This window comes from Chanos chanos, chromosome 2 (assembly GCF_902362185.1).
Source record: "Chanos chanos chromosome 2, fChaCha1.1, whole genome shotgun sequence".
Taxonomy (NCBI): Eukaryota; Metazoa; Chordata; class Actinopteri; order Gonorynchiformes; family Chanidae; genus Chanos; species Chanos chanos.
Window position 1 is genome coordinate 45,169,234 of NC_044496.1, and position 21,260 is coordinate 45,190,493.

The following is a 21,260-nucleotide window of genomic DNA, read 5'->3' on the forward strand; positions in this document are numbered from 1 at the left end:
TGTGCTGTTGGCATTTTAAATCCGTCTTTCCAGCCGGCCATTGGAGCCGACGGCATGTGGAGGCGGCGGAGAAATCTGTTGAATGAGGATTGTTTACTCTGAACGTGCTGATGCGGTTCAGAGCGCTAGGAAAGATCCGAGGCAGGTCCGACAGAATTTGTGCAGCGTTGGTGACTATCTGGTATAAATATTAAACAAATGAGAGAAGAGGAGGTGGAGTCGATTCTCATTTGTTTACCGATAAAGGGATGTGGACAGCGTTTGGAAAGGAGACCGGGGCTTGGGCGAAATTGGGCTGAACTCTATCGTTGCCAACAGTCCCTCAGGTTGACGCATTTCTCTGCCTTTGGGAAACCTGAGCGTCGGAGTTTCACATAACGTGTGTATCATGAGAGCTCTGTACCGCACGTAATCCGTATGCAAAGATTACCTCTCTAAGTGTGTTGCCTGGGCGTATAAATTCGACCCTAACGTTTTAGCGTCAGTTTTTTTTTTAATTTACACCTGAGGGCTCAAACTCGGACACACTGTTAGCGCATTACTGATTTTTGGGACTGTGCAGAGTGGTTTTCTAACACGTTGTGTATATTCGCATATGAAAAGAGATTGATAGAATGGACCCTGCATCCCATTTCTGAAGCATGCATCCAGAAAACGGTGAGAACCCTTCAGAGACCGCTCAAAGCGGCGCCGATCACGGAAAGGTTGACGTGAATGGGGTAGACGGTCAAGCAGAAGTGTCGACTACCGAAACACAGGCTGGGTACCAGGATAAACCCGCTTCTTCCACAATGGAACATACATGTTCTACACAAGACCAAGAGAACCACACGGAGGAACGGGACTACGTGGACAACGAGAGCAAAATTGTTCCAGAGGACAACACAGCACAACTCATTGAGACCGCATGCGCTGACAAAAGTCCGCCGATACCCACCGGTTCCGAGATGCCAGGCTCTGGGTTCGTGCCACCTGAGGGAGGTTTCGGATGGTTGGTCGTGTTCGCTGCGACGTGGTGCAATGGCTCCATCTTTGGCATCCAGAATTCTTTCGGCATTCTGCACAAAATGCTAGCAGACGAAAGCGAGGAAGCGAATGCCCACGCGTCGCAGTTTAAAGTAGGTGAGCAAATCTGTCACAGCTGTTGGGGGTGTGTAAAAGCAGTGATGCTCCTGACGGTAAGTGAAAGTGTGAGACATTTAGTCCAACTTTGTGCAGAGCCTAAGTTGTACTTTAATACCCCAAACTACATAAATATCAGAAGTTGATTTGGAATGCACAGTATATTTACTAATCTAATAGTTTATTCGTTTTAACTTATTGTAAAAGCTTGTGTCCTACTATGTACTATAATTCTACTATGTGATGGTCAATTTAGCCTCGGTTATGAAAACTGGGAATGGCTCTATCTTCTGTACTCTCTACATCCTAGGGGTAGCAGGTGTGTAGAGATGGAACTCAGCATGACTGGCCAATGCTGGACATTTATTGCTTCTCTCTCGCTCTCTCTCGTTCTCTTCCTCTCTGTCTTTGTGTCCAATTACATTAAGTTTGTGCTTACCCACTGAAATGGTGCAGCATTATCAGTGAAGAGACTGGAAATAGACAAACAAAATACAACACCAGAAAAAGAATAGTTTAAAGCGGTAATCGCCTCTGAGTTAGACATCTGTTTGCTCTGTCAATATCATTTTTGTGCTGATATGCCCCCTGTTTGTGTGTTTCCTCCTTTTAGTAGTCTTGATTCATCTAAATAAAAACGTTTTTCTATGAGAACCACCATAGTCTAAAAAAATCAATAATCTACTAATTTCATCTGTGTCAACAAGACTTTTCATTAGGTAGGTTTTGCAAGTGCCAGATCAAAATGAGCTGCTGAACAGAGAACAAACTCAGCCCAGTCTCAATTCTGCACGTTTAATTTGGGGGTTTTTTTGTTTTGTTTTTTTTAGTATGGCAAAATGGTCCCTCTATTCCCATATCACAGAGAATTTGATTAGACAGGCCTGATGTGATACTGTGGGAGTGGAGAGGGGTGAAAATGAGGACAGAATGGGCTTAAAATGAGCTGGTTTTACTACCCACTCTCTCTCTCCCTCTCTCTCTCTCTCTCTCTCTCTCCCTCTCTCTGCCTAAGTCAGAAACATTAATGTCTGATCTCAATGGGAGAGTACAAGGGAAACTCCCACAAATGCATGTTAAGGCATATGCATACACAAACTCTCTCTTTCTCTCTCTCTCTCTCTCTCCCCCTCTCCCCCCTTCTCTCTCCCCTCTCTCCCACTCTCCCCTTCTCCCTCTTTCCTGCCAAAAAATATTAGCCTAAGCCACAGAGGTGATTATAGAAAATATTATTTTATTGTGTGTGATAGGACTTGATTTTAGGCTTTTTAAAAGAATTTTTCAGCTTTGGTGTTAGATAAGATAGTGGTGACTTGCATTATTCTAGACAGTTAAACAGTGAAAATGGGGACCAAATAGAAAATGCAATTTCCAGTGTTACATGGTAGTTGTCCACAAAAGGTTGGACTTCGTATCAAGACCTTCTATGTATCTAACTGAGGTCTTGCATTAGCCTCTAAGAGAATAATAAGAGAATAATAAGCCCCTGTTCCCTAATGCTGTACATTTCCCGCACAGGGCCTGTTAGTAATGAGGAAACTTGGTTAATGTTTCCACCATGTAGGCTGTTGACTTAACATCTGAGACACATTCTAATTACAGGTTTGTTCTTGTTCAGTGTAAGATGGTGTGCAGGAAAATGCATCCTTTGCCAAAGATTGTTTCTTTGTTGTAACTGTACAGTAAAAATTATTCCCCTCGATGTGCAGCGGTCTGTTGAACAGAGAAAGAAGCAGAGTCGTTTGTTTAAGAAAAAAATGTTGTGGGAAGGGAAATGAACTGTTTCCTTGGATAGAGAAACACTTTTTTTTTTTTTTAAAATTCCTTTGCGTGAGGGGTGCTCTTTCCTTCACACCTTCCAGCCAGATATATGGTGAACTGGATTAAAATCGGGAATGGTACAGAAAAACGACAAAATGTATACTTGACATCATTCTGTTTGCTCTCTTTGTTACAAAGCTACTTTTAAGCGTTTCAGTGCAGGCTTCTGTAATTCATAATGTTTTTAATTGTGTGTGCTGTGAATCAGAATGAACTGTATGAAATGCTGCTACTAGATTTAAAATAGATAAGACAGTATCTGAGTCCTGTATCTGACATGATATCTACAGAAAAGATAAGAAAAAGATACGATACACTTACACTGAGAGACAGTTCTGTTGGACCTGCTGCTGTGTAAAGCAGTAGACAAATTGCAATTAGCCCATCAAAATATGTACAGCTTAAAACAGATACAGTAGTTCACACACATTGTACATTTTCCATCCTGAAATCAAAAGGTAAAAGTACCAATGGCAGCCTCAGCGGTTTAATACAGCCAGCGTGTTTTTGTCCTCTGCTGCACTGTTGAATAGATGCATAATTACAGTGTTTCTACATGCCAGTGAGGCTTAAAATATTTGCCATTTTGACATCAGGTCTTTCAGTACATATTTGACCAAAGTATGTGAGCAAAGGTTTGAATAGCAAGTACAAACACACATAAATATATAATCACTCATGTTTAGATATCTAATTACAAAAGAACCCAGTATGTTATGTTTTATTGCATTAATGAATGATTTAGTCAAAAGGATCATGGATTTCAGGCTTCTGTAGTCCAGAAATCCGAGAAAACAATGAGATGAGAAGAGTAGTTTAGGCAGTCCTCTTCTTCGTGGGCGGCAAATTGTTAATTAATTTGCTCTGTTTTTATACAAATCTTCCAGATTTCGGTAATCTAAGACAAGTGGAGCAACAAGCCTTGAAAACAAAATTTATAAACAGTCTGTCTAGGAAGAAAATATCATTTACCAAGCTGAAAAAATATAAGCGCAACTTTACATTAGTCCTGAATAACTGTGTCTTTGCAATACCTAGTAACAGCTATGTGAGAGTAAAATTTCAGAGTCAGATATGTGCTCATTTGCTGGTTGTAAAATAGCGACAATGTGTCAATGTACATAGTACACTATGTACACATAGTATACATTGTACACATTAGCCTGTGCATAGTACATATGTCTTAGTTAATATGTAAGGACATTGTCATGGACAATTAGGGACGTTGTAAATCAGAGGAGTCTTGTCTGCAGCCGACTCCCCTGAATTTGCAAGGATTTTGAGGCATTTAGCGTCCCTAACAGAAGACATAGTGCCAGTACAGTGCAGATGCACATGTTGGTTGTTGGTGGGATTTAAGCCACTGATTAAATATACACTCCTTTGCCTCTGAGAGGCTGGAATGACCCTCTGTTCTTTTTCTGATTAATAAAGATGCCAAGGTTAATTTATTACAAGACACAGTGTACATATTAAATTGCACAGTTTTTAAAAGCCTTACATAAGCAAATTATGCTTCTGTGGAGTGACATGGAAATGATCCATATAAACCACACAGAGGGATTTTCAGATTTCCAAGTTTTCTCTACTCTGTTTCCTCCGCTGGGGCTGGATTACTGTTATTCATATATGAAACAGCTGCTCATGATTGATTGTTCATCGGTTTTATTACAGTTTTGGCATGGCTTGAAATAATGATGGCAAACCACTGTTCCAGTGTTGCAAATGTCCAAGGGTTAAAATTATGAGAGAGAAGTTTTGAGAGAGAAATATTCGTCCGTTGTCAGTTTTAATGCATACTTTGGCTTCTATGATCTTCCCAGTGCCTATTTGAAATAAATATTGATACTAATGCATCTGGAGGAGAAAACAAGCGAAGATACTGAAATCTTGCCTAGTATATCCGAGGGGATTAGTTCAAAAACTTTTCAGGCTTAGTCATCTATTGGCAAAGCACTGTACACAAATAACTTTCATTCAACACTCAGTGTAAACATTTTATGACTCTTTTTGACAGCTGTTATCATCAGCTCATTCATCTGACCAATAGTTATTTCTTACCATATGGTTTTGTCCACAACGACTTTTGCCGATGTAGTACACTAGTCACTTTTTGTTTGAGGGTGGACTTCAGCATTTTTGTGTATTGCAATAGACACAAATCAGCTGACAAAAACCTGGTTCTTAAGCAAACTGGTCGGCTTTTAAAATGGCAGCTTGAATTGACCGTTTATTAACAAAGTCCTAGTGTGTAGCGTGATGTATTTGAGAGTTTAGAAGGTTCAAGAATATGTTTGATGTTCGGAGTCCTGTTTGTCTTGCTGTCTTCCTGTTTCTGCTACATATGTAGTGTAACTGTGTCAGCTCCATGTTAAGGCTGTGTGATTGTGACCTGATTCTAGATGACATTTTGCGAGCGAAACGACTGAGTTTGTGCCAGGTGGCTTTTCTATTTATATATGTTTTGCATGCCATGAACCTACAGAAAGTAGAGAGATTCCTTTCAACACAAATATGCTATAGAACCAGTTTGCCTCACATAGTTCTCTGTTGGTTAGGAACAAGCAGATGGCCCAGAAATCTGTTATTCTTTTTCTAACCCCCCTCCTCTCTCAAAGTGAGAACAAAGGTAATGTAGGATCAAAGGACAACTTTTTTTGTCTGTTGTTACTGTTTGACTTTGCTGTTATTACAATCCTGTTGTGATTCCCTGAAGGATTTTGATTTTGCAGGTCAGCATATTGCGTTTTTTGAAATCCACAAACAGAATAAAAATGTAGAGAAGAAATGAAACGTACAGCACCAGAGGGAAAAAAAAACAAAAAACGATTTTCTTGATGCTGCCTTTCCACTTTGTTCAGAATTGATTGAGTGTATGCCTTTAAGCAGCAGGCAACCGCCTGAGTGCCCTCTGAGAGAAGGAAAAAGACAGAAAAAATCCATCATTCCCTGGGGCTGACTGACTCTACCCAGAACCTGTCAGAGAATATCTGTCACTGTTATTTGGTTGTTCCTAGAAAAAAACTCTCACTCTCTCTCTTTCTCTCTCTCTCTCTCTCTCTCTCTCTCTCTCTTTCTCCCTCTCTCTCTCTCTCACTCTCTGTCTCTCTCCTTCTCTCTCTGAAGTGTTTAGACCTAATTCTCTATAATGAGTGCTCTCTTGCTGCTGTATTATTAGGAGCCTTTGGCTTTGGGAGAATGAGTTGGTGAATAGAAAGGAGGGTGAGGGTGGGAAGAGACTGAAGGGACCGGGAGGAAGGACTGAAAAGACAGAGGGAACATATGATGTAAAGAAAATGAGTTCGACATTGAAAAAGAGAAGATGAAATGGGTTAGAATGGTGGGTAGCAATAATCGGCCAGTGAGAAAACATGATGAGTGGCATGATGGAAGGTGGAAAAAGAGAACGTTTATGAATTTACATGGAATCTGTAAGGGGAAAAAAAAAAGAATGAGAATAACTTGTTTTAACGTGGTTCTTCATTGTCTCTGATTATTTTTTTTGCCCTCGACGACTCGACAAAACTCAAGCCCCCTTTTGTGCCTCTCTCTCTCTCTTTCTCTCCTGAGCCCCAGAATTCCACTTTGTTTATCTGCCTCCCTCTCTAATGTGTGCAAAACAGTGCGGATGTTCAAATCAAATTTCCAGATACACGTTTGCTTCTATTGCCTCTGTCCCCAGTAAAAAAGAAAGAACATCACATTGATTTGATCTTTAAGGAAAAGAAGTCTGTAGCTGATGTTTCTATTGAGTTTAATAATGTGCAGATATCTGTGTAATGGAAATTATATGCAGTTGATAAGATATGATGTGTATTTAGATAAAACAATGATATCTCCTTTTCTTTTCTTTTCTTTTCTTTTCTTTTCTTTTGCCTCATGCTAGTGTGCTAATCCATGTTTAAATAACCACAGGAATTTGTAAAGCCCTTTGGATGTATTAGCAAGCAGAAATCCCTCAAGCAAGGATTGAAGAAACTTACACTCACGCACACACTGCAAACTCTACACCTGCATGTTTGTTGCAATAAGGGCGATTCTATATTGGCTCAAACCGGACGTAGAATGAAATTCCATTGTTCTGTAGTTCTAAGGACTATAAGAACTTCAAGGAAAAGATCTACCATTTTCAACGCCCTTCACCAATAAACAAAATTCAATGGAGAACCATATAGAAAACATACATATTTTAGTCAGTGTATACATGAAACAGCTGGAGTCCGTGTGTGTATATGTGCGTGTATCTTTATTTAAACTTTTACTTCCAACTTATCCACAAATACACGTAAACATTCATCTGTTATGTTTGATTGTTTACCGCTGTTACTGAGGTGGGGGTTTGCAGGAGTTAGCGCAGATTCTGAGCCAAGATACACTGGCAGTGGTAATACTAATTTAACATAAGACTTCGAATGTTTAACCAGTGTGTTCAGTGGTGCAGACTCTACAGACATTAAACCACCTTTGTACTGTTGAAATCAACCATCTGTCTGTTTGTCTTTCTGAACATTAAAGTAGGTTATCAGCAGAGTCTTTCTCCTACACATAGTCATGGTGAAACAGTCATTTTTTTCTCTGTCTGTTCTATCTTTGTGTAATAAATATGATCAAAGGTTGTGTTTGGGGCTCTGCTCAGCCCAGATGCGTAGGCAGGTCTTATGGGGTAAAGCTGCTGTTTTTGCCATTTATTTATGCATCGTGAGTCATTGAATTATTAAAACTGATTTGACGTGTAGATAAGCATGATGTGATCTTGCATTTTAATGTGTCGCTAGTTACTTATTCATAAGTTGTTTCTTCCCTGTCACATGACCACATTGATCTCCTTGTCAGTGATCGCTGTTTTTTGTTGTTGTTGTTGTTGTTGTTGTTGTTTTCCTTACCAGTAACAGCTTTTTATTTTATTTTTAACAACTCCCTTTGACACTCAGAATGTAGTGTATCCATGAAAAAAATCTTTTTTTTTTCTTTCTTTCTTTCTCAGCCTGGGTGGGAGCTTTGGCGATGGGAATGATATTTTTCTGTTCTCCGGTGGTGAGTATGTTTACCGATCACTTCGGCTGCAGGAAGACGGCAGTCGGCGGAGCGTTCGTGGCGTTCCTTGGGCTCCTCAGCAGCTCCTTTGCAACGTAAACACACTATCTTCACTCATCATTTTCACTTTCATCTGCATGACACACTTGTCTAATTCATCAGTGCAGACTAAATATAGCCACAGATCATACACACTAGTACATATTATGGGGTGAAAGATGTTTTAAAGCACGTTGGAGTGAAAGTTAAGATAAGACAAAAGTTATAGAATAGTTCAAGTATAGGTCAGATGTAGGGTTTAAAGCTTAACTTTATCTACAGATCATATAAGGTTATCCAAATATATTTTGAAACCACTAGCAGCTTAACTGTGGGGGAGTTCATTATCATCATGTTGTTGTACAGTACAAATATGATTATGCCTTGAAACTTGTCTTTTATGAACAACATGGACAGATACGTTCTTTGTCCCCCGTAAAGCCTGCCGAGAGAATGCTGAGGACTACATAAAAATCAAGAGTGAATTCAAATGCTGCTAACAGCAGGACACACATACACACACAGTTCTGCATGGGGAAACTATATCTGTTTATGGCTAGCTCTCTGTTCCCCTTTCAGTGCCCCCTAGAGTTTTTTAAAGTGTCTCTCGCTCCCCCCTCTCCCTTCTGTCCTCTTTCTCTCTCTCTCTCTCTCTCTGCCTCAGTGGCGGACTGTTGGTTTTGCTCCAGAAACCCTTTGTAGATTCAAAAGCCCCCCCCCATGATCTCACAGTGGTCGTAGCTCTAACAAACTGGGAAAAAGAGGGGGAGAAATGGGACATACTTCACTACACGCTAATACATGCTCATCCACCTTGCCCTCGTGGGGGTTTTTTTCTGCCTTTTGATCAGGCAGTCCTAAAGGCTTTATGATCAGGCAGGGCTAGAGGCATACCTAGTCTCTTTAAGTGTGGCATTCTGTGCTTTCTGTGTGAAGATGGAAGAAGAACATGTTTAGTGTACAGATGTGTTGCTGGAGTGTCTATGCAGTGGTTAACAGAGTTCTGATCTTGATCTTGATCCGGAGTGTGCGTGGTTTTACCACAGGGGAAAAACAACACTCATGATTGTTTTGATCAACAATGTGCTCTAAGCCCTGTTTACAATGGCTCTGTTATTTCCAGCAAAAAAAAATATTGCAATACAGTTAAGCTTATCTGTTTGCTTTAGGTAATTTCTGGATATTTTATGATTGATTTTCTGGATAAGAAAATAAGAAATAAAAAGGGATGAGTAATGGATTAATTTAGGTAAATGATTGAGGTAAAAGCTCAACTAGTGCCTAATGGACGTTGCAATTTATTTTGTTATTCTCTCTTTCTCTCTCTCCCCCTCTGCCCCCATCCCCTCTTCCTCCAGCTCTTTGGGCCAGCGATACTTCACCTACGGGATCCTCTTTGGCTGTGGCTCCTCGTTTGCGTTCCAGCCTTCACTGGTCATCTTGGGTCACTATTTCCGTCGCCGGCTAGGTTTAGTGAACGGCATGGTAACAGCTGGCAGCAGCTTCTTCTCGATGGGCCTCACGGTTCTGCTCAATAAAGTTGTTAGACCACTGGGCCTTAGCAGAACCTTTCAGATCCTCAGCCTCTTCATGCTTATCCAGTCCCTCCTTGCCCTCGCTTTCAAACCCTTGCTACCCAGTGGAGGAGGACCCGGGCCTGGTATGGGTCCAGCGGAGAGTCCGCAGCATGGTTCAGGAGTTCAGGGGCCAGCAGGCGGCAAATGGCAGAGAGGTCTGGCACAGATCAGAAAATACTTCAACGTGAGAGTTTTCCACATTGCCACCTACAGAGTGTGGGCATTTGGCGTGGCTACAGCTGTGCTTGGGTACTTTGTGCCTTACATTCACCTGGTGAGATACTGTGTTACTTCATTTGGCTATATTTTCTTGTTCTCAGAAAAGGAATGTGCTGTTTTGTTGTTGTTGTTGTTGTTGTTGTTGTTGTTGTTTTTGTTCTTGTTCTTCTTCATTTGTGCTCTAAAACAATTACTTGAGATTTTCCAGAGCATGCCATGGTATGACAGTCCATTGACATTATTAAAGTATCCTCAGAAGTGCACAGCGAACTCTTCACTTTTACATAAATAGTATTGTGCATGGTACAAAGTATTAGAATTCTGCAAAATCCAAAATGCAATATATAAAAATGTAGCATCATGAAAAATAGCTCGCAGCAATGAGCAGATTAACGTCAGTCTGCAGCATGAGATATGGTGAAATCACAGCCAGGAAGAAGGATAAGTTCATTATGGCTCAGTTGATTTCATATATATAATGCACTGGTATGTGGGTAAGCACACAGTGAAACATTCATTCTCTTTAACATGAGAGGGTCATACAGATTCTTTCGCTTAGTGTGGTATGGATCTGACATAATGAATCATTGAGAAGTGAGTTTTATGTAATGTAAAAGCTCATCTATGTGTGGTAAGTGAATAAGAGTTGCCCTGGTTTAAATCCTGCCTGTGAACAAGTCTTTAGTCATGGAAGCATGAAAGCTTTCATGCCTGTCCATATTCATTGATGTGGAAGATTTGGTCCCATCACATAGAGTCTGTAATTGTCCTCTCTATTCACTGTGTTTGCTTCATTACTAACCCTAAAAGTGCATTTAAATACCGTGATGACAAACGGCCACCTCCATTTGAATACAATATTTGATGTTACTGACACTTTTTAATTGAGATTACCCGCCATGCTGTACCGAAAGCAAATTCCGCCGACCTCGGTCGTGTGGTCATTAAAAATGATTCTGATTCTGATTCTGCCAAGCAACAGGTTTAATGGTCTCCTGTTGTCTTGTTCTCATTGTATCCACACAGAAATGCTTCCATTGAATTCTCTTGGGGAATTTGTCTTTGCAGTCACTACAATGGAATGTTTTACACAGCAATATTTTAGTTATGATGCCAAGTGCAGGAAGGTGTGTGTTTGTGTGGGTTTTGAAAGGTGTGTGTTTTGGTAGCAGTGGTGACGGTGGGTAAGCTGAGATTGATCAATAGAATGTCATATTACAGTTGTGAAACATTGTATGAGGGCACTACGAAGTTGCGGGGTGGTGGCAGATTAGCATTGCAAAATGTAATCTCTCAATACAGCCCCGAAATTGTGAAACGCGTGTACGTGTGTGTATGTTTGTTTGAGGGAATGTGTATTGAGGACGGTGTATGTTGAGTTATTTGGGTGGGGGAGGGGGCACGCAGAGAAGTTGTGAAGATGTCAGAAGTCAGCAGCCCCCCCCCCCCCCCCCTCTTTGGCCGTCATGTTTTCTCAGGCTGTGGAAGAGAAGTAAACATTACTCCCCGGCTTTTGTTGCGTGCGTGCGTGTGTGCGTGTGCGTGTGTGTGTGCGTGTGTGTGTGTGCGTGTGTGTGTTACTGGAGCTCAGTGCCATAGCTCTCTAGGCTAAGGCAGCACAGGAAAGACTTTGGGCTTCATGCGATCGTAAACATAAGGATTCTATGGCCATTGATGTTGTTCTACCATGTTGCCATATGGCTCCTTTTCAAAGAAAGGAAAATATTTCAGTGAAGTCTGGCGACCTCCAGGTCAGGAAAGGCTTCTGAAGCCTGTTATTTCTTCCTGTGCTCAGATTCTGGGAAATGTGGGTGGACATGCACAGAAATCGTTCAATTTATAGCCTCCACTCTCCCGTCACTGGGTTGCATGCTTTAGACAGGAAACAAACAAGCTGTCATGTTTAGATGTATGATGTCCATGTTTCTCAAGAAAACCGTCATGCAAATCAGGTATCTGATTAAAACGTTTACAGTTAATTATATGACGCGTAAACGCTGTTTTGTTACAGCTGTTTGTTCATTACTTCAATGGCAGTCAATAAGGTAAATGTCCTACTTTTTTTGCTCCAGATAGAATTTGTGGAGGAGCAGTTCGGAAAAACTCCCAAGGAGTGGATTCTCCTAGTCTGCATTGGCGCGTCGTCTGGAGTAGGTCGTCTGGTCTTTGGAAAAGTCGGTGATCTCATCCCGGGAGTGAAAAAGATATACATGCAGGTACAATAATCCAGCTGTCAGTATGTAAGTTGAGGGTAGTACATGAGAGTCAGATAGTGCACTTACACATGCACAGCATCAGTGATTAAGTTCGTTCTGACTTTTAAATCTGATGAGGACCAGTCAACTCCGGAATTACTGGCACTGAGCAAAAATTATGGTATAAAACAAACGATACATGGAATGATTCCAATGTTCCGTTCAAAAAAGTTGTTATAAAAAAGCAGTATTTTTCAGATACACTGGGGACAAAATTATTGGCATCCGTAAAGAATATTTAGAATATAACCAAATAAACCGGTGTCTGTTATGAAATTCCATGCTTTTTAGTTGGTCTCAGTCTCCTGGAACTCCATCTACCTTTCACCAGTTCCTGTTTCCTTGGGTTAAAGATATGCGGTTGCAGACATGTGAAATCCCTTTGTTGTCCATCACTGTGGATAAAACCGAAGAGCTTTCAACTGAATAGAAATAATTATTGGTTGTTGATCTATGCAGATCAGATAACAGATATAAAAAAATATACATAAACAGTTCAAAAGATCATTATGCACAGTCACAGCAATAATCAAAAAGTTGCCAATGTCTTGGACAGTTGTAGATTTGCCAAGAAGAGGATGCATATGCATCTAGTGAGGAAGATGGTGAGCATGTAGTGAGGAAAATGGTGAGGGAAGGAAAGGAGATTCCAAAAAGAGCACAGCTTCAGGTCTGTGCTGTTCAGTTGAAATAAGCGGGGATTATCAAGTTTCAAAATCAACTGTTAGATGACACCTCCATTTAATAAGCTCTTTAGGAGGGTTGCATAAAAGAGGCCCTGACTGGGTGCAGCCCGCAAATTGCAGCAGCTGAATTTTGCCAAGCGTTATTGGAACTACAGTTGTTAATATAAGTTGTGGTCAGGTGAGACCAAAATTGAATTTTTTGGCCGTACAGACCACTGGCACGTTTGCTGAGGAAGGAGGACTGCATACAAGGCATACAAAGCACCTGATACCCACAGTAAAATACAGTAGCTTTGGGGCTGTTTTGTTGCCAATGGTTCAGAGGGCTCCTCTTAAGATCAATAGCATAATAAATTACACCGTGGGCCAGGATATTTTAACCCAAAACTGGTAGACTTAGCTGTAGATAGGCTTTTCAGCGAGACAATGAACCTAAACATACATCAAGATCAACACAGAAATGGTAGCGGGAGCATTATCAGTGTTTTACAATGGACTTCTTAGTATCTGGAATTGAATCCTTTTGAAAACCTGTGATCTGGATTGAAGAGGCCGGTCCCACAAGAGCAGACCTAAGACTATGAGAGAGATTCGGTTTCCCTCTAAAAGTGTGCTCCAGCCTTGTCACACTTTACAGGAAGAGCTTCTCTGCTGTTATCCTCTCCAGAGGAGGATTCACCAAATATGAATTGTAAGGGTGCCAATCATTTTGAAACCTACATTTTGCAGAAAACAAACTGAACTACTCAATAAAATGTTCGGTGTTTGAAAAATAATCAAAAATAATTGTGTTAAAATAAAAGTATACAGCTCCCCACAGTATGTTCCCAAAATATGACTCATTGTTTGTTTTGCTTATTTGATAAAACAGTTTTTGCTCAGCCTCATGAGGGATGCCAGTAATTTTTGAATTTGACTGTGATTTCACTGAGTGTTTCTTTCCTGTCCACAGGTGGCCTCCTTCATGTTGCTTGGCCTGATGTCTATGATGATTCCACAGTGTAAGGTTTTTGAGGGACTGGTGGTGGTGTGTATCTTCATGGGTCTGTGCGATGGCTGTTTCATCACCATAATGGCACCCATAGCCTTTGAGTTGGTAGGACCCATGCAGGCCTCACAGGCAATTGGCTATCTACTGGGCCTCATGGCCGTGCCCATGACCGCGGGCCCGCCCATTGCAGGTGAGTAGTAAGCTATAACACCATTAGATTCTGATCTTAAAATCCAATGATTTATGTCTTGAAGTTTTAAAGTGAGAGTATACCAGTACCAACCACAGAGGGGGGGAGAGAGGGGGAGAGAGGGAGAGAGAGAGAGCGGGGGGGGGGCTTCATCACATGACCCCCTTTCAAAGGCTTCTAAAGGAATTTTGATGGTCTCCAGTTTTAATCCGCAAGATTTATATGCTGTCCTCATATTGTTTGCTATATTTGTGCACTCTTAGAATTCCATTGCAATTCTCAAGTGCTCATAAGATTTTACAACCGTGAATTGTCTCCCACACTGGGGTGAAATCATCATGACCGTGCGATGGGTTGTAGGAACGAAGTAAATTTATTGAACACAAATCAAATGTCGTATGAGTACAGTTCATCATTCCATTCAACCATACAAACATAGTCATACACACACACACACAAACACACAGATTAAACATGTAGGAACACACAGGCTCTAATTACAGGCCTAGTGATTTATACTGAGAGAGGTGGGTAGAAAAAGGGGGGGGGGTGTTTCGGGTAAATTCCAAGGCTGAGTACCATCAAACCCTTTCAGTGTGGAGTGTTGACTCAGTAAGTGCAGCTCACAGTCAGGCACTGTGTGTAACGTTCACATTGGCAGAACACTTTTGGCAAGGCTGTTGCCTATGGTTACCTTTTCTCTCTATCATCCCCTTGGCCGGCCCCATGAAGTCAGCACTTCTGTTTGAATATCTAAGTGGGTTAGTGGACGTTATCCTGAAGGTTATTTCTATTGTAAACAGTATTGATCATCATCTGTCAATATTTTGCAGCAATGTGGGAAAAGTGATGAGTGATCACTAAAACAGAGCCGAACCACCTCCAAAATTGATGGATTTTTTTTTTCTCCCTCTACTCTTCTGTGGCTTTGGGAGCTTTAATATTTCATAAGTTAACAAATGCTCTCTTATGTGAAAAAAAAAAAAGAAGAACGTGTATTTTCTTCTGTCTTTCTCTCAGGTCTGTTGCGTGACTACTTTGGAAATTACCATGTGGCATTTTATCTGGCTGGAGTACCTCCCATGGTGGGGGGTATAGTTCTCTATTTTGTGCCCATGGTCCACAGGCGCCTACAACGGCAGCAGAGGGCAGAACCTGGAGACCCCAGCATGGATAAGATGTTGAAAAACTGCTCCAACGGAGATATGCTGCCGGGATACACTGACATGGAGACACACATATAAGCCCCACAGCGATGTAAAGATACACTGTGTGTGTGTGTGCGCCTGTATGTGTGTGTGTGTGTGTGTGTGTGTGTGTGATTTAGACACATGATTTGTGCAACCTTACACTTGAGTCCTACATATGTTCTATATATAGGTATATATGTGGACATGTATTTTTAGCCTTAATGCACATGACAAGATTAACAGACACTTGTGAAGTAATACATACACAGTGTCCCAAATCTACATTCATAACACACCACATGAACATCTTTTGTCTACTGTGCCCACACATGCAAACACACAGTACATACAATAGCTCAGTGTGGTCAGAAAATGTTAATTAAAAAAACCTGTACAATGCAACACATATTTTCTCCTGCAATAACTTCTCTCTCTCTCTCTCTCTCTCTCTCTCTATTAGGGATTAGACTCACCAGCACTTTCTGTAGTCTGTCTTTCAGCATATGTGATGTGAAAGACAGACTACGGATTACAAGCCCCGCCCCCAGCTGTCTCTGGACTCACATTGGATGATAGAGGTGTTGTGGGAGGGGGCTGACAGATGAAGAAACCTGTGTTACTTGTTGGATGGTTGAGCAATCAGAGAGAGAGGAAGGGTTCCCATAGGAGCAGAGATGTGTCACCAGCACAGTCTGGCTGTCTTCAATCCATCTGAAATAGTTTTCACCAGTCTCATAAGATAATGTGTGTGAGTAGCATAGCTGCTCTTTAATTTTTTATTTTATTTTTTTTTTCACCTGTTCGCATGGCGATTGGGTTTGTCATCTGTTTTATTTGTGTTGTGTACAAATCAAATTTGTATTTTTTTTCCTTTTCGTTTTATGTAAATTTGAAGATTTAGAAATAGAAATTATATTTCCAGTTGACTACATAGAAATTGGCCACGGTTTTGTGAAACAATAAGCTTTTAGCCTAAATCCACGGAATTTTCTTTGTTTTTATGCCATTCGCAGTAGAAAGCTCTAAGCTAGGTCATTATCATATAGGACATTTGACTTGCATACTGCAGCTATATACACTACATGCGAATGATTTTTCTTCTAACAACTCAAAATAGGCATTATATATTGTTAAAGAAGTTTTAAGATATACACTTACAGCCGTTTGAATTGTTCAGTAAAAACGACACCTCAGTGGCATACTTTGCTATGCAGTAATTTCACTCAAAATGTGCCAGCATTGGTATTTCACATAGGAAAAATGGAATTTTGCAGTGCCAGTCAGTCAAATAGAGCCTTAATTCGCACTGTCTACGGAGAACAATGGAAGTTCATTTCATTCCGCATTATGTGTTTCATAACTGTCTGAGATGTATGGTATGTACCTCCCTGGTCACTCTAGCCTTGCACTGACTGTATACTTCAGGCGTTAATAATGTTTCAACACAGTCGTTTTCATGGGGTCCTCTATGTCCTGAAGTGGGAGTGTCAAACTGGAACCGTGAATCTTTATTTCTGTTAAGAAAGAAATGCAGAGAAAGCGATGAAAAAGAAAAACTGGCAAGGATGACCCTTGTTCTGCTTTTTTCTTTTTTTTCTTTTTTTTTTTTATAAAGACAATCAAAGTGTGACAGAACCTCCCTGTGACCTGGTTAAATTTAAACTCTATATGAATGAGATCTCTTGTTCAAAAATGTAAAGAGGACATGTTTTGCCTTGGGGCAATGGGATTGTGAAGTAACATGCAGTCTTGGAAGCAGGCCAAGGGTCATATCGAATTTCTCTAAATAAGAGTGCTGATCAAGGACCTTTTTATTTCTTTCATATTGCGAATAAATACAGTTATATGGACAAAATGGAACTGATCGTTGATAAGCGCTATTCTCTGACATGCTTAATTTTTATGGACCCAGACTTTACTTAGGGTTCATTCTATCTATTCAACAAATATTTTGGCTAATTTTCAGTTTTCTGCATAATTTTTGTTTCTCTTGAATACACTATTAATTTTTGCTTCAATATTCGATGACTTCATCTTCAACTTTTATTGGTCAGTGTAAATATCAGCAGTGAATCTCATTGGCTTCCTTCCCAGTGGTTATTTTTACATTGGTCTGCATTATTGTGGTGATTTTTTTTTTTTGCCATTCACCTCATCAACAGTTTTATCTTTGTTCAGGAAAAACACTGGCAGTGAATTTCATTGGCTTGCTTCCCTTTGAGCTCTTTCCCTATCGGTTGCTGCCAGCATTGTCATGGAGACTTGTCTGTTAGTGCTACACTCAACCTCAGATGGGATTTGCCCCTTGTTTTTCTGTCTCCCCCATGGACAGATGTTACCTGGTAACCCATTTCATACAGCAGTGGTCACGAGTTTCACTACCATATTGCCTCATGTCGACACTTTCCTTCAGATGAACATGCAGTATTACATTTAAATACTGTAACATTTCTCAAACATCTAGAACACGTACCTCTAGAACTTTTTATTTTTTATAACAATTATACGATGATAAGGATTAGACTTAGGAACAGTTTTTTTTTTTCCAATACCTTTTCTAGATTTCTATGATAAAGATATACATACCTCAGTAGTCTGCTTAAAGAATCAATAAGATTTTTACGGTGCGCTTAACCAGCTGACAGTGATTTCACCGAAACCGCAGTCATGGTTTGAACATTGGAGCCTCAAAGCCATGTATGCTCACTACTCAGTTCCATGCCACTTCTCTTTCTTTCTCTCTCTCTTTCTCTCTGTTTATCTTCATTTGTCCTATCTTTATAAACAATACGTATGCAACTCTGGACCAATATCCCTAGCGATGCTGTCTGCTGTTTTGTTTTGTTTGTTTGTTTGTTTGTTTTTGTCTTTGATGTGTTGAAAGGTGGTGATTCTTGCGGAATGTCTTGAGAACTCAGGGACTGCATTTTTGTTGAGGTTTCCGTTACAATATCTCATGCCCCTTGAAAACAGTCTGAACTTTATGAAAAACTTGGCGTTTTGATGCTGTGAAACTGGACCGGTAGATTACGAAGGAGAATGGTGGTTCTGTCCTGTTTCTTTCCCTGTGGTCCCTCTCAGTTCAGCTGTATCCTTTCGACACATTTCATTGTCATAGACACAGATTCTCCCTGCCTGAAACAGTTTGTGTCTTCCTTGGAATATTATGTATATCAGCCAAACATTATGTGTATGTGTGTTACCAACAAAACAGTGCCTGTTTTAAATTTGTGGTGGGTAGCATCTTTGCTGTTGATTATGTTTTTCTGACAACTATTACAAATATCCCCAGAGCTAATGAACTACACAGCTATATAGTTTATAGATAGAAAATTCAGACAGTGTAGAAATATAAGTACAGTCTACATACATGCATCTATTTACAAATACCTAAGCTTTTTTTTTTTCAATCTTGTGGGCATCTCAATCACCCTCTATAAATCCTCTGTCTTTTGCAAAATGATGACTTTGCAGATTACTTTGAAAAAGTATTTTTTGTAATGCAAATGTAAGATAAAAAATGATATAAGATTAATTTTTATATATATATATATATATATAATCAGTGAGTTTTTGATGATTCTCTCTTTCTTTTAGCAAAAACCTAGTTCATAAGACTGTACTCTGGGATAACACCATCTTTAGTATAACCAGGGGGCTAACATTGTTGCATCCTTTGACCAGTAAAAACCTCAGTGACTCAATCATGAGATCAGGCTACACAATCTCACTTACGATTAGCTAGGGATTGGCTTCAAACTTTGCACTGTACTGGTTTGACTCGTAGGTTAAATCTCTGGACAATTACTAATGGAGCTGTGCAGCCTGACCTGTGTGAATGAGCTCAGATTCTTTTGTTAATGAACTATTCACCGGTGCTACAGTTGTATGTTGGTGTGTCTCCCACCCCCCCTTATTAATACTTTTTCTTCAACTGTCATAGCATGTAATCTACTTAACACTTGCTCTCTCTAAGGCTGAAATCTCTGCTGGTTATGAAACATCAAGACTGTTTTTGGTGGGAACTTTAATTATGACTGTGTAAATCAAATGTGACAAAACAGACTAAACTATTTGCAATGAAACTGCCATTATGAGTCCAGTGCTTCATAGTGGAGTTCTTCTCCTTTGCATCTGTCATAATTTTCAGTATCACAGATAAACTCAAGCATATAATATGCGCTGCAGGCATTATGTCACTTCAGGTAAAACAGAGGTATTTTTACTTGCTTTTTTAAATTGTCAAATGGAACATCTGTGGCACCTCATCTCTGAACCACAATCCTCTTCTCTGTTGGTCCAAACCATAATTAAACCATAGTGAATCAGAACATAATGATAATATGCTGCTAGATATATGTGTGATTATCTTTGTGTGAATATTTTTTTCCTTTTAATCTGTCATAGACACAGTTATTTTTGTTTTCTGTCAGACCAACAATAAATGTGTTCTATTATTTGACCTTATTAGCCTTTTGGGTGTTTTTGTCTGCAGATGAAAAGCCGTGAGGAAGAAATAGAAATAGGTTAATTTCTTAGACGAACTATACGCTATGCGATCACAGAAGGTTGTAATGGTAGCCAATGTGCAAGCGGGAGAAGGAGAGACTGTCGTCTAAATTTTGCATCCTCTGTTGAATCTGATGATCTAAATTGTATGGTTTGTTTTACATCGCTTAATTTAATTAGCACTGGTGCGCTAATACTCAGATAAGGATTTTGTTTATTACACATACGAGCTCTAAATGTAGCCCGTATAACAGAGTCGGGGCTTTAAATGTCAGGTTTGTTCTTGCAACGTCGCCTTCGTCTGTTTTAACGACTGGCTCCAAGTGCGTGATTATCCCGATTGACCTACTTCTGCGATGCGTTAATCGAACGTGCGCTCTGTAAACGTGACCTAGAAAGAGAGCAACAGCAGGCTGCAGCAAAGAAACCCCACTCTGACAAAACCCAGCGCTACCATGCCTCGGTCTGTCCGCCGCCACTATGGTTTCTCCCGTGGTCATTACGGTAATTTCGCAAGGCGCATCAGTCCACACGGTTTCGCACAACGTTAGAGATAAGGATAAAACATATTATGAATACCATCAACTATAAATGCTTTTACTAAGCCCTCATGATAAGTTAAATACCTGCGTTAAACATTACAACTTTTGAGATGAGTTCATGTGTTATCAATTTGACTTGAAACTACACAAATAAGACATTGCAATGTAGCCTGTACAATCTGTAAACGCTGTGTAATTTACACATATGTAAATAACACATAGGTGCCAATATGTCATAACAGCCTAATTGCAGAAAAAGGATAGAGAAGCAGGCGTCTCGCCGGTTCGATCCCATGGATCAGCAGGAAAAATGTGGGCGTGGAGTAAATGAACAGCGTTTTCCCCTCCCTCAATATCCTGTCCCCTCCCTTGAGCAAGACACCTAACCCCCAACTGCTCCCCGGGCACTGCGGCTGAGTGGCTGCCCACTGCTCCGGGTGTGTGTGCTCACTGCCTCCTAGTGTGTATGTGCTAATTACTTACTACTCTCAGTGTGTGTGTTCACTGCTCCGGATGGGTTAAACTGCAGAGACTTATCTAAAATTTAGAAACATTAACATTTAAGTAGTTTTCCAATTGTTTTTCTACCCTTTTCCACACTTGAAAAGAACTAGATACTATATTCCCCAGATTTCTGTGCTTCAACCCCGTGTATGAAAAATCTTGTAAAGATTTTACTTTGGTGGCCTCTCTCCAAACATATGGAGTTTCAATTTGAGAAGCCTAATAGGAAAATTTTAAGTTGGGGTAACCGTCAGCCAACCCTCCCTTTGATTTAGGTCACCATAAAATGATTGACTTATCAAACAGCTTTTCAGCATTTAGCAATAACACTGCACAATCCTCTGAAAGAGACTCAGCACCACTGATGATGTGCAACAGTCTATGAATATTGTCAGCTGCCCCCTCATAAAGCCAGTTTGACCAAAATGAATTAATTTACCAATTACACAGTCCAGACATGCTGCTTAAGCTTTGGCATACAGTTTCACATTACAGCACATCAACGATAAGGGACCGTAGCCAAAACGCTCTAGTAGGGGGTATTTTCTGTCCTTTACCAGGGGGGATATGATGGCTGTTTT

General features: G+C 40.3%; 1 protein-coding gene across 1 annotated transcript; it reads left to right on the plus strand.

The window, feature by feature from the left end:
- Window positions 1-19,591, plus strand: slc16a2 (solute carrier family 16 member 2). The gene is made up of 7 exons (XM_030766317.1): window positions 1-1,122; window positions 7,928-8,072; window positions 9,375-9,867; window positions 11,885-12,028; window positions 13,706-13,934; window positions 14,955-15,191; window positions 15,585-19,591. Exons 1-6 carry the CDS (start codon window positions 642-644, stop codon window positions 15,176-15,178), a joined length of 1,716 nt encoding a protein of 571 aa, XP_030622177.1. The 5' UTR covers window positions 1-641; the 3' UTR covers window positions 15,179-15,191; window positions 15,585-19,591.
- The last annotated feature ends 1,669 nt before the right edge of the window (window positions 19,592-21,260 follow it).

Coding starts and splice junctions, on each gene's coding strand:
- slc16a2 (XM_030766317.1), top strand. CDS start 642: ATGCATCCAGAAAACGGTGAGAACCCTTCAGAGACCGCTCAAAGCGGC. Junction 8,073..9,374: donor CTCAGCAGCTCCTTTGCAAC/GTAAACACACTA, acceptor CTCTTCCTCCAG/CTCTTTGGGCCAGCGATACT. Junction 13,935..14,954: donor CGCGGGCCCGCCCATTGCAG/GTGAGTAGTAAG, acceptor TCTTTCTCTCAG/GTCTGTTGCGTGACTACTTT.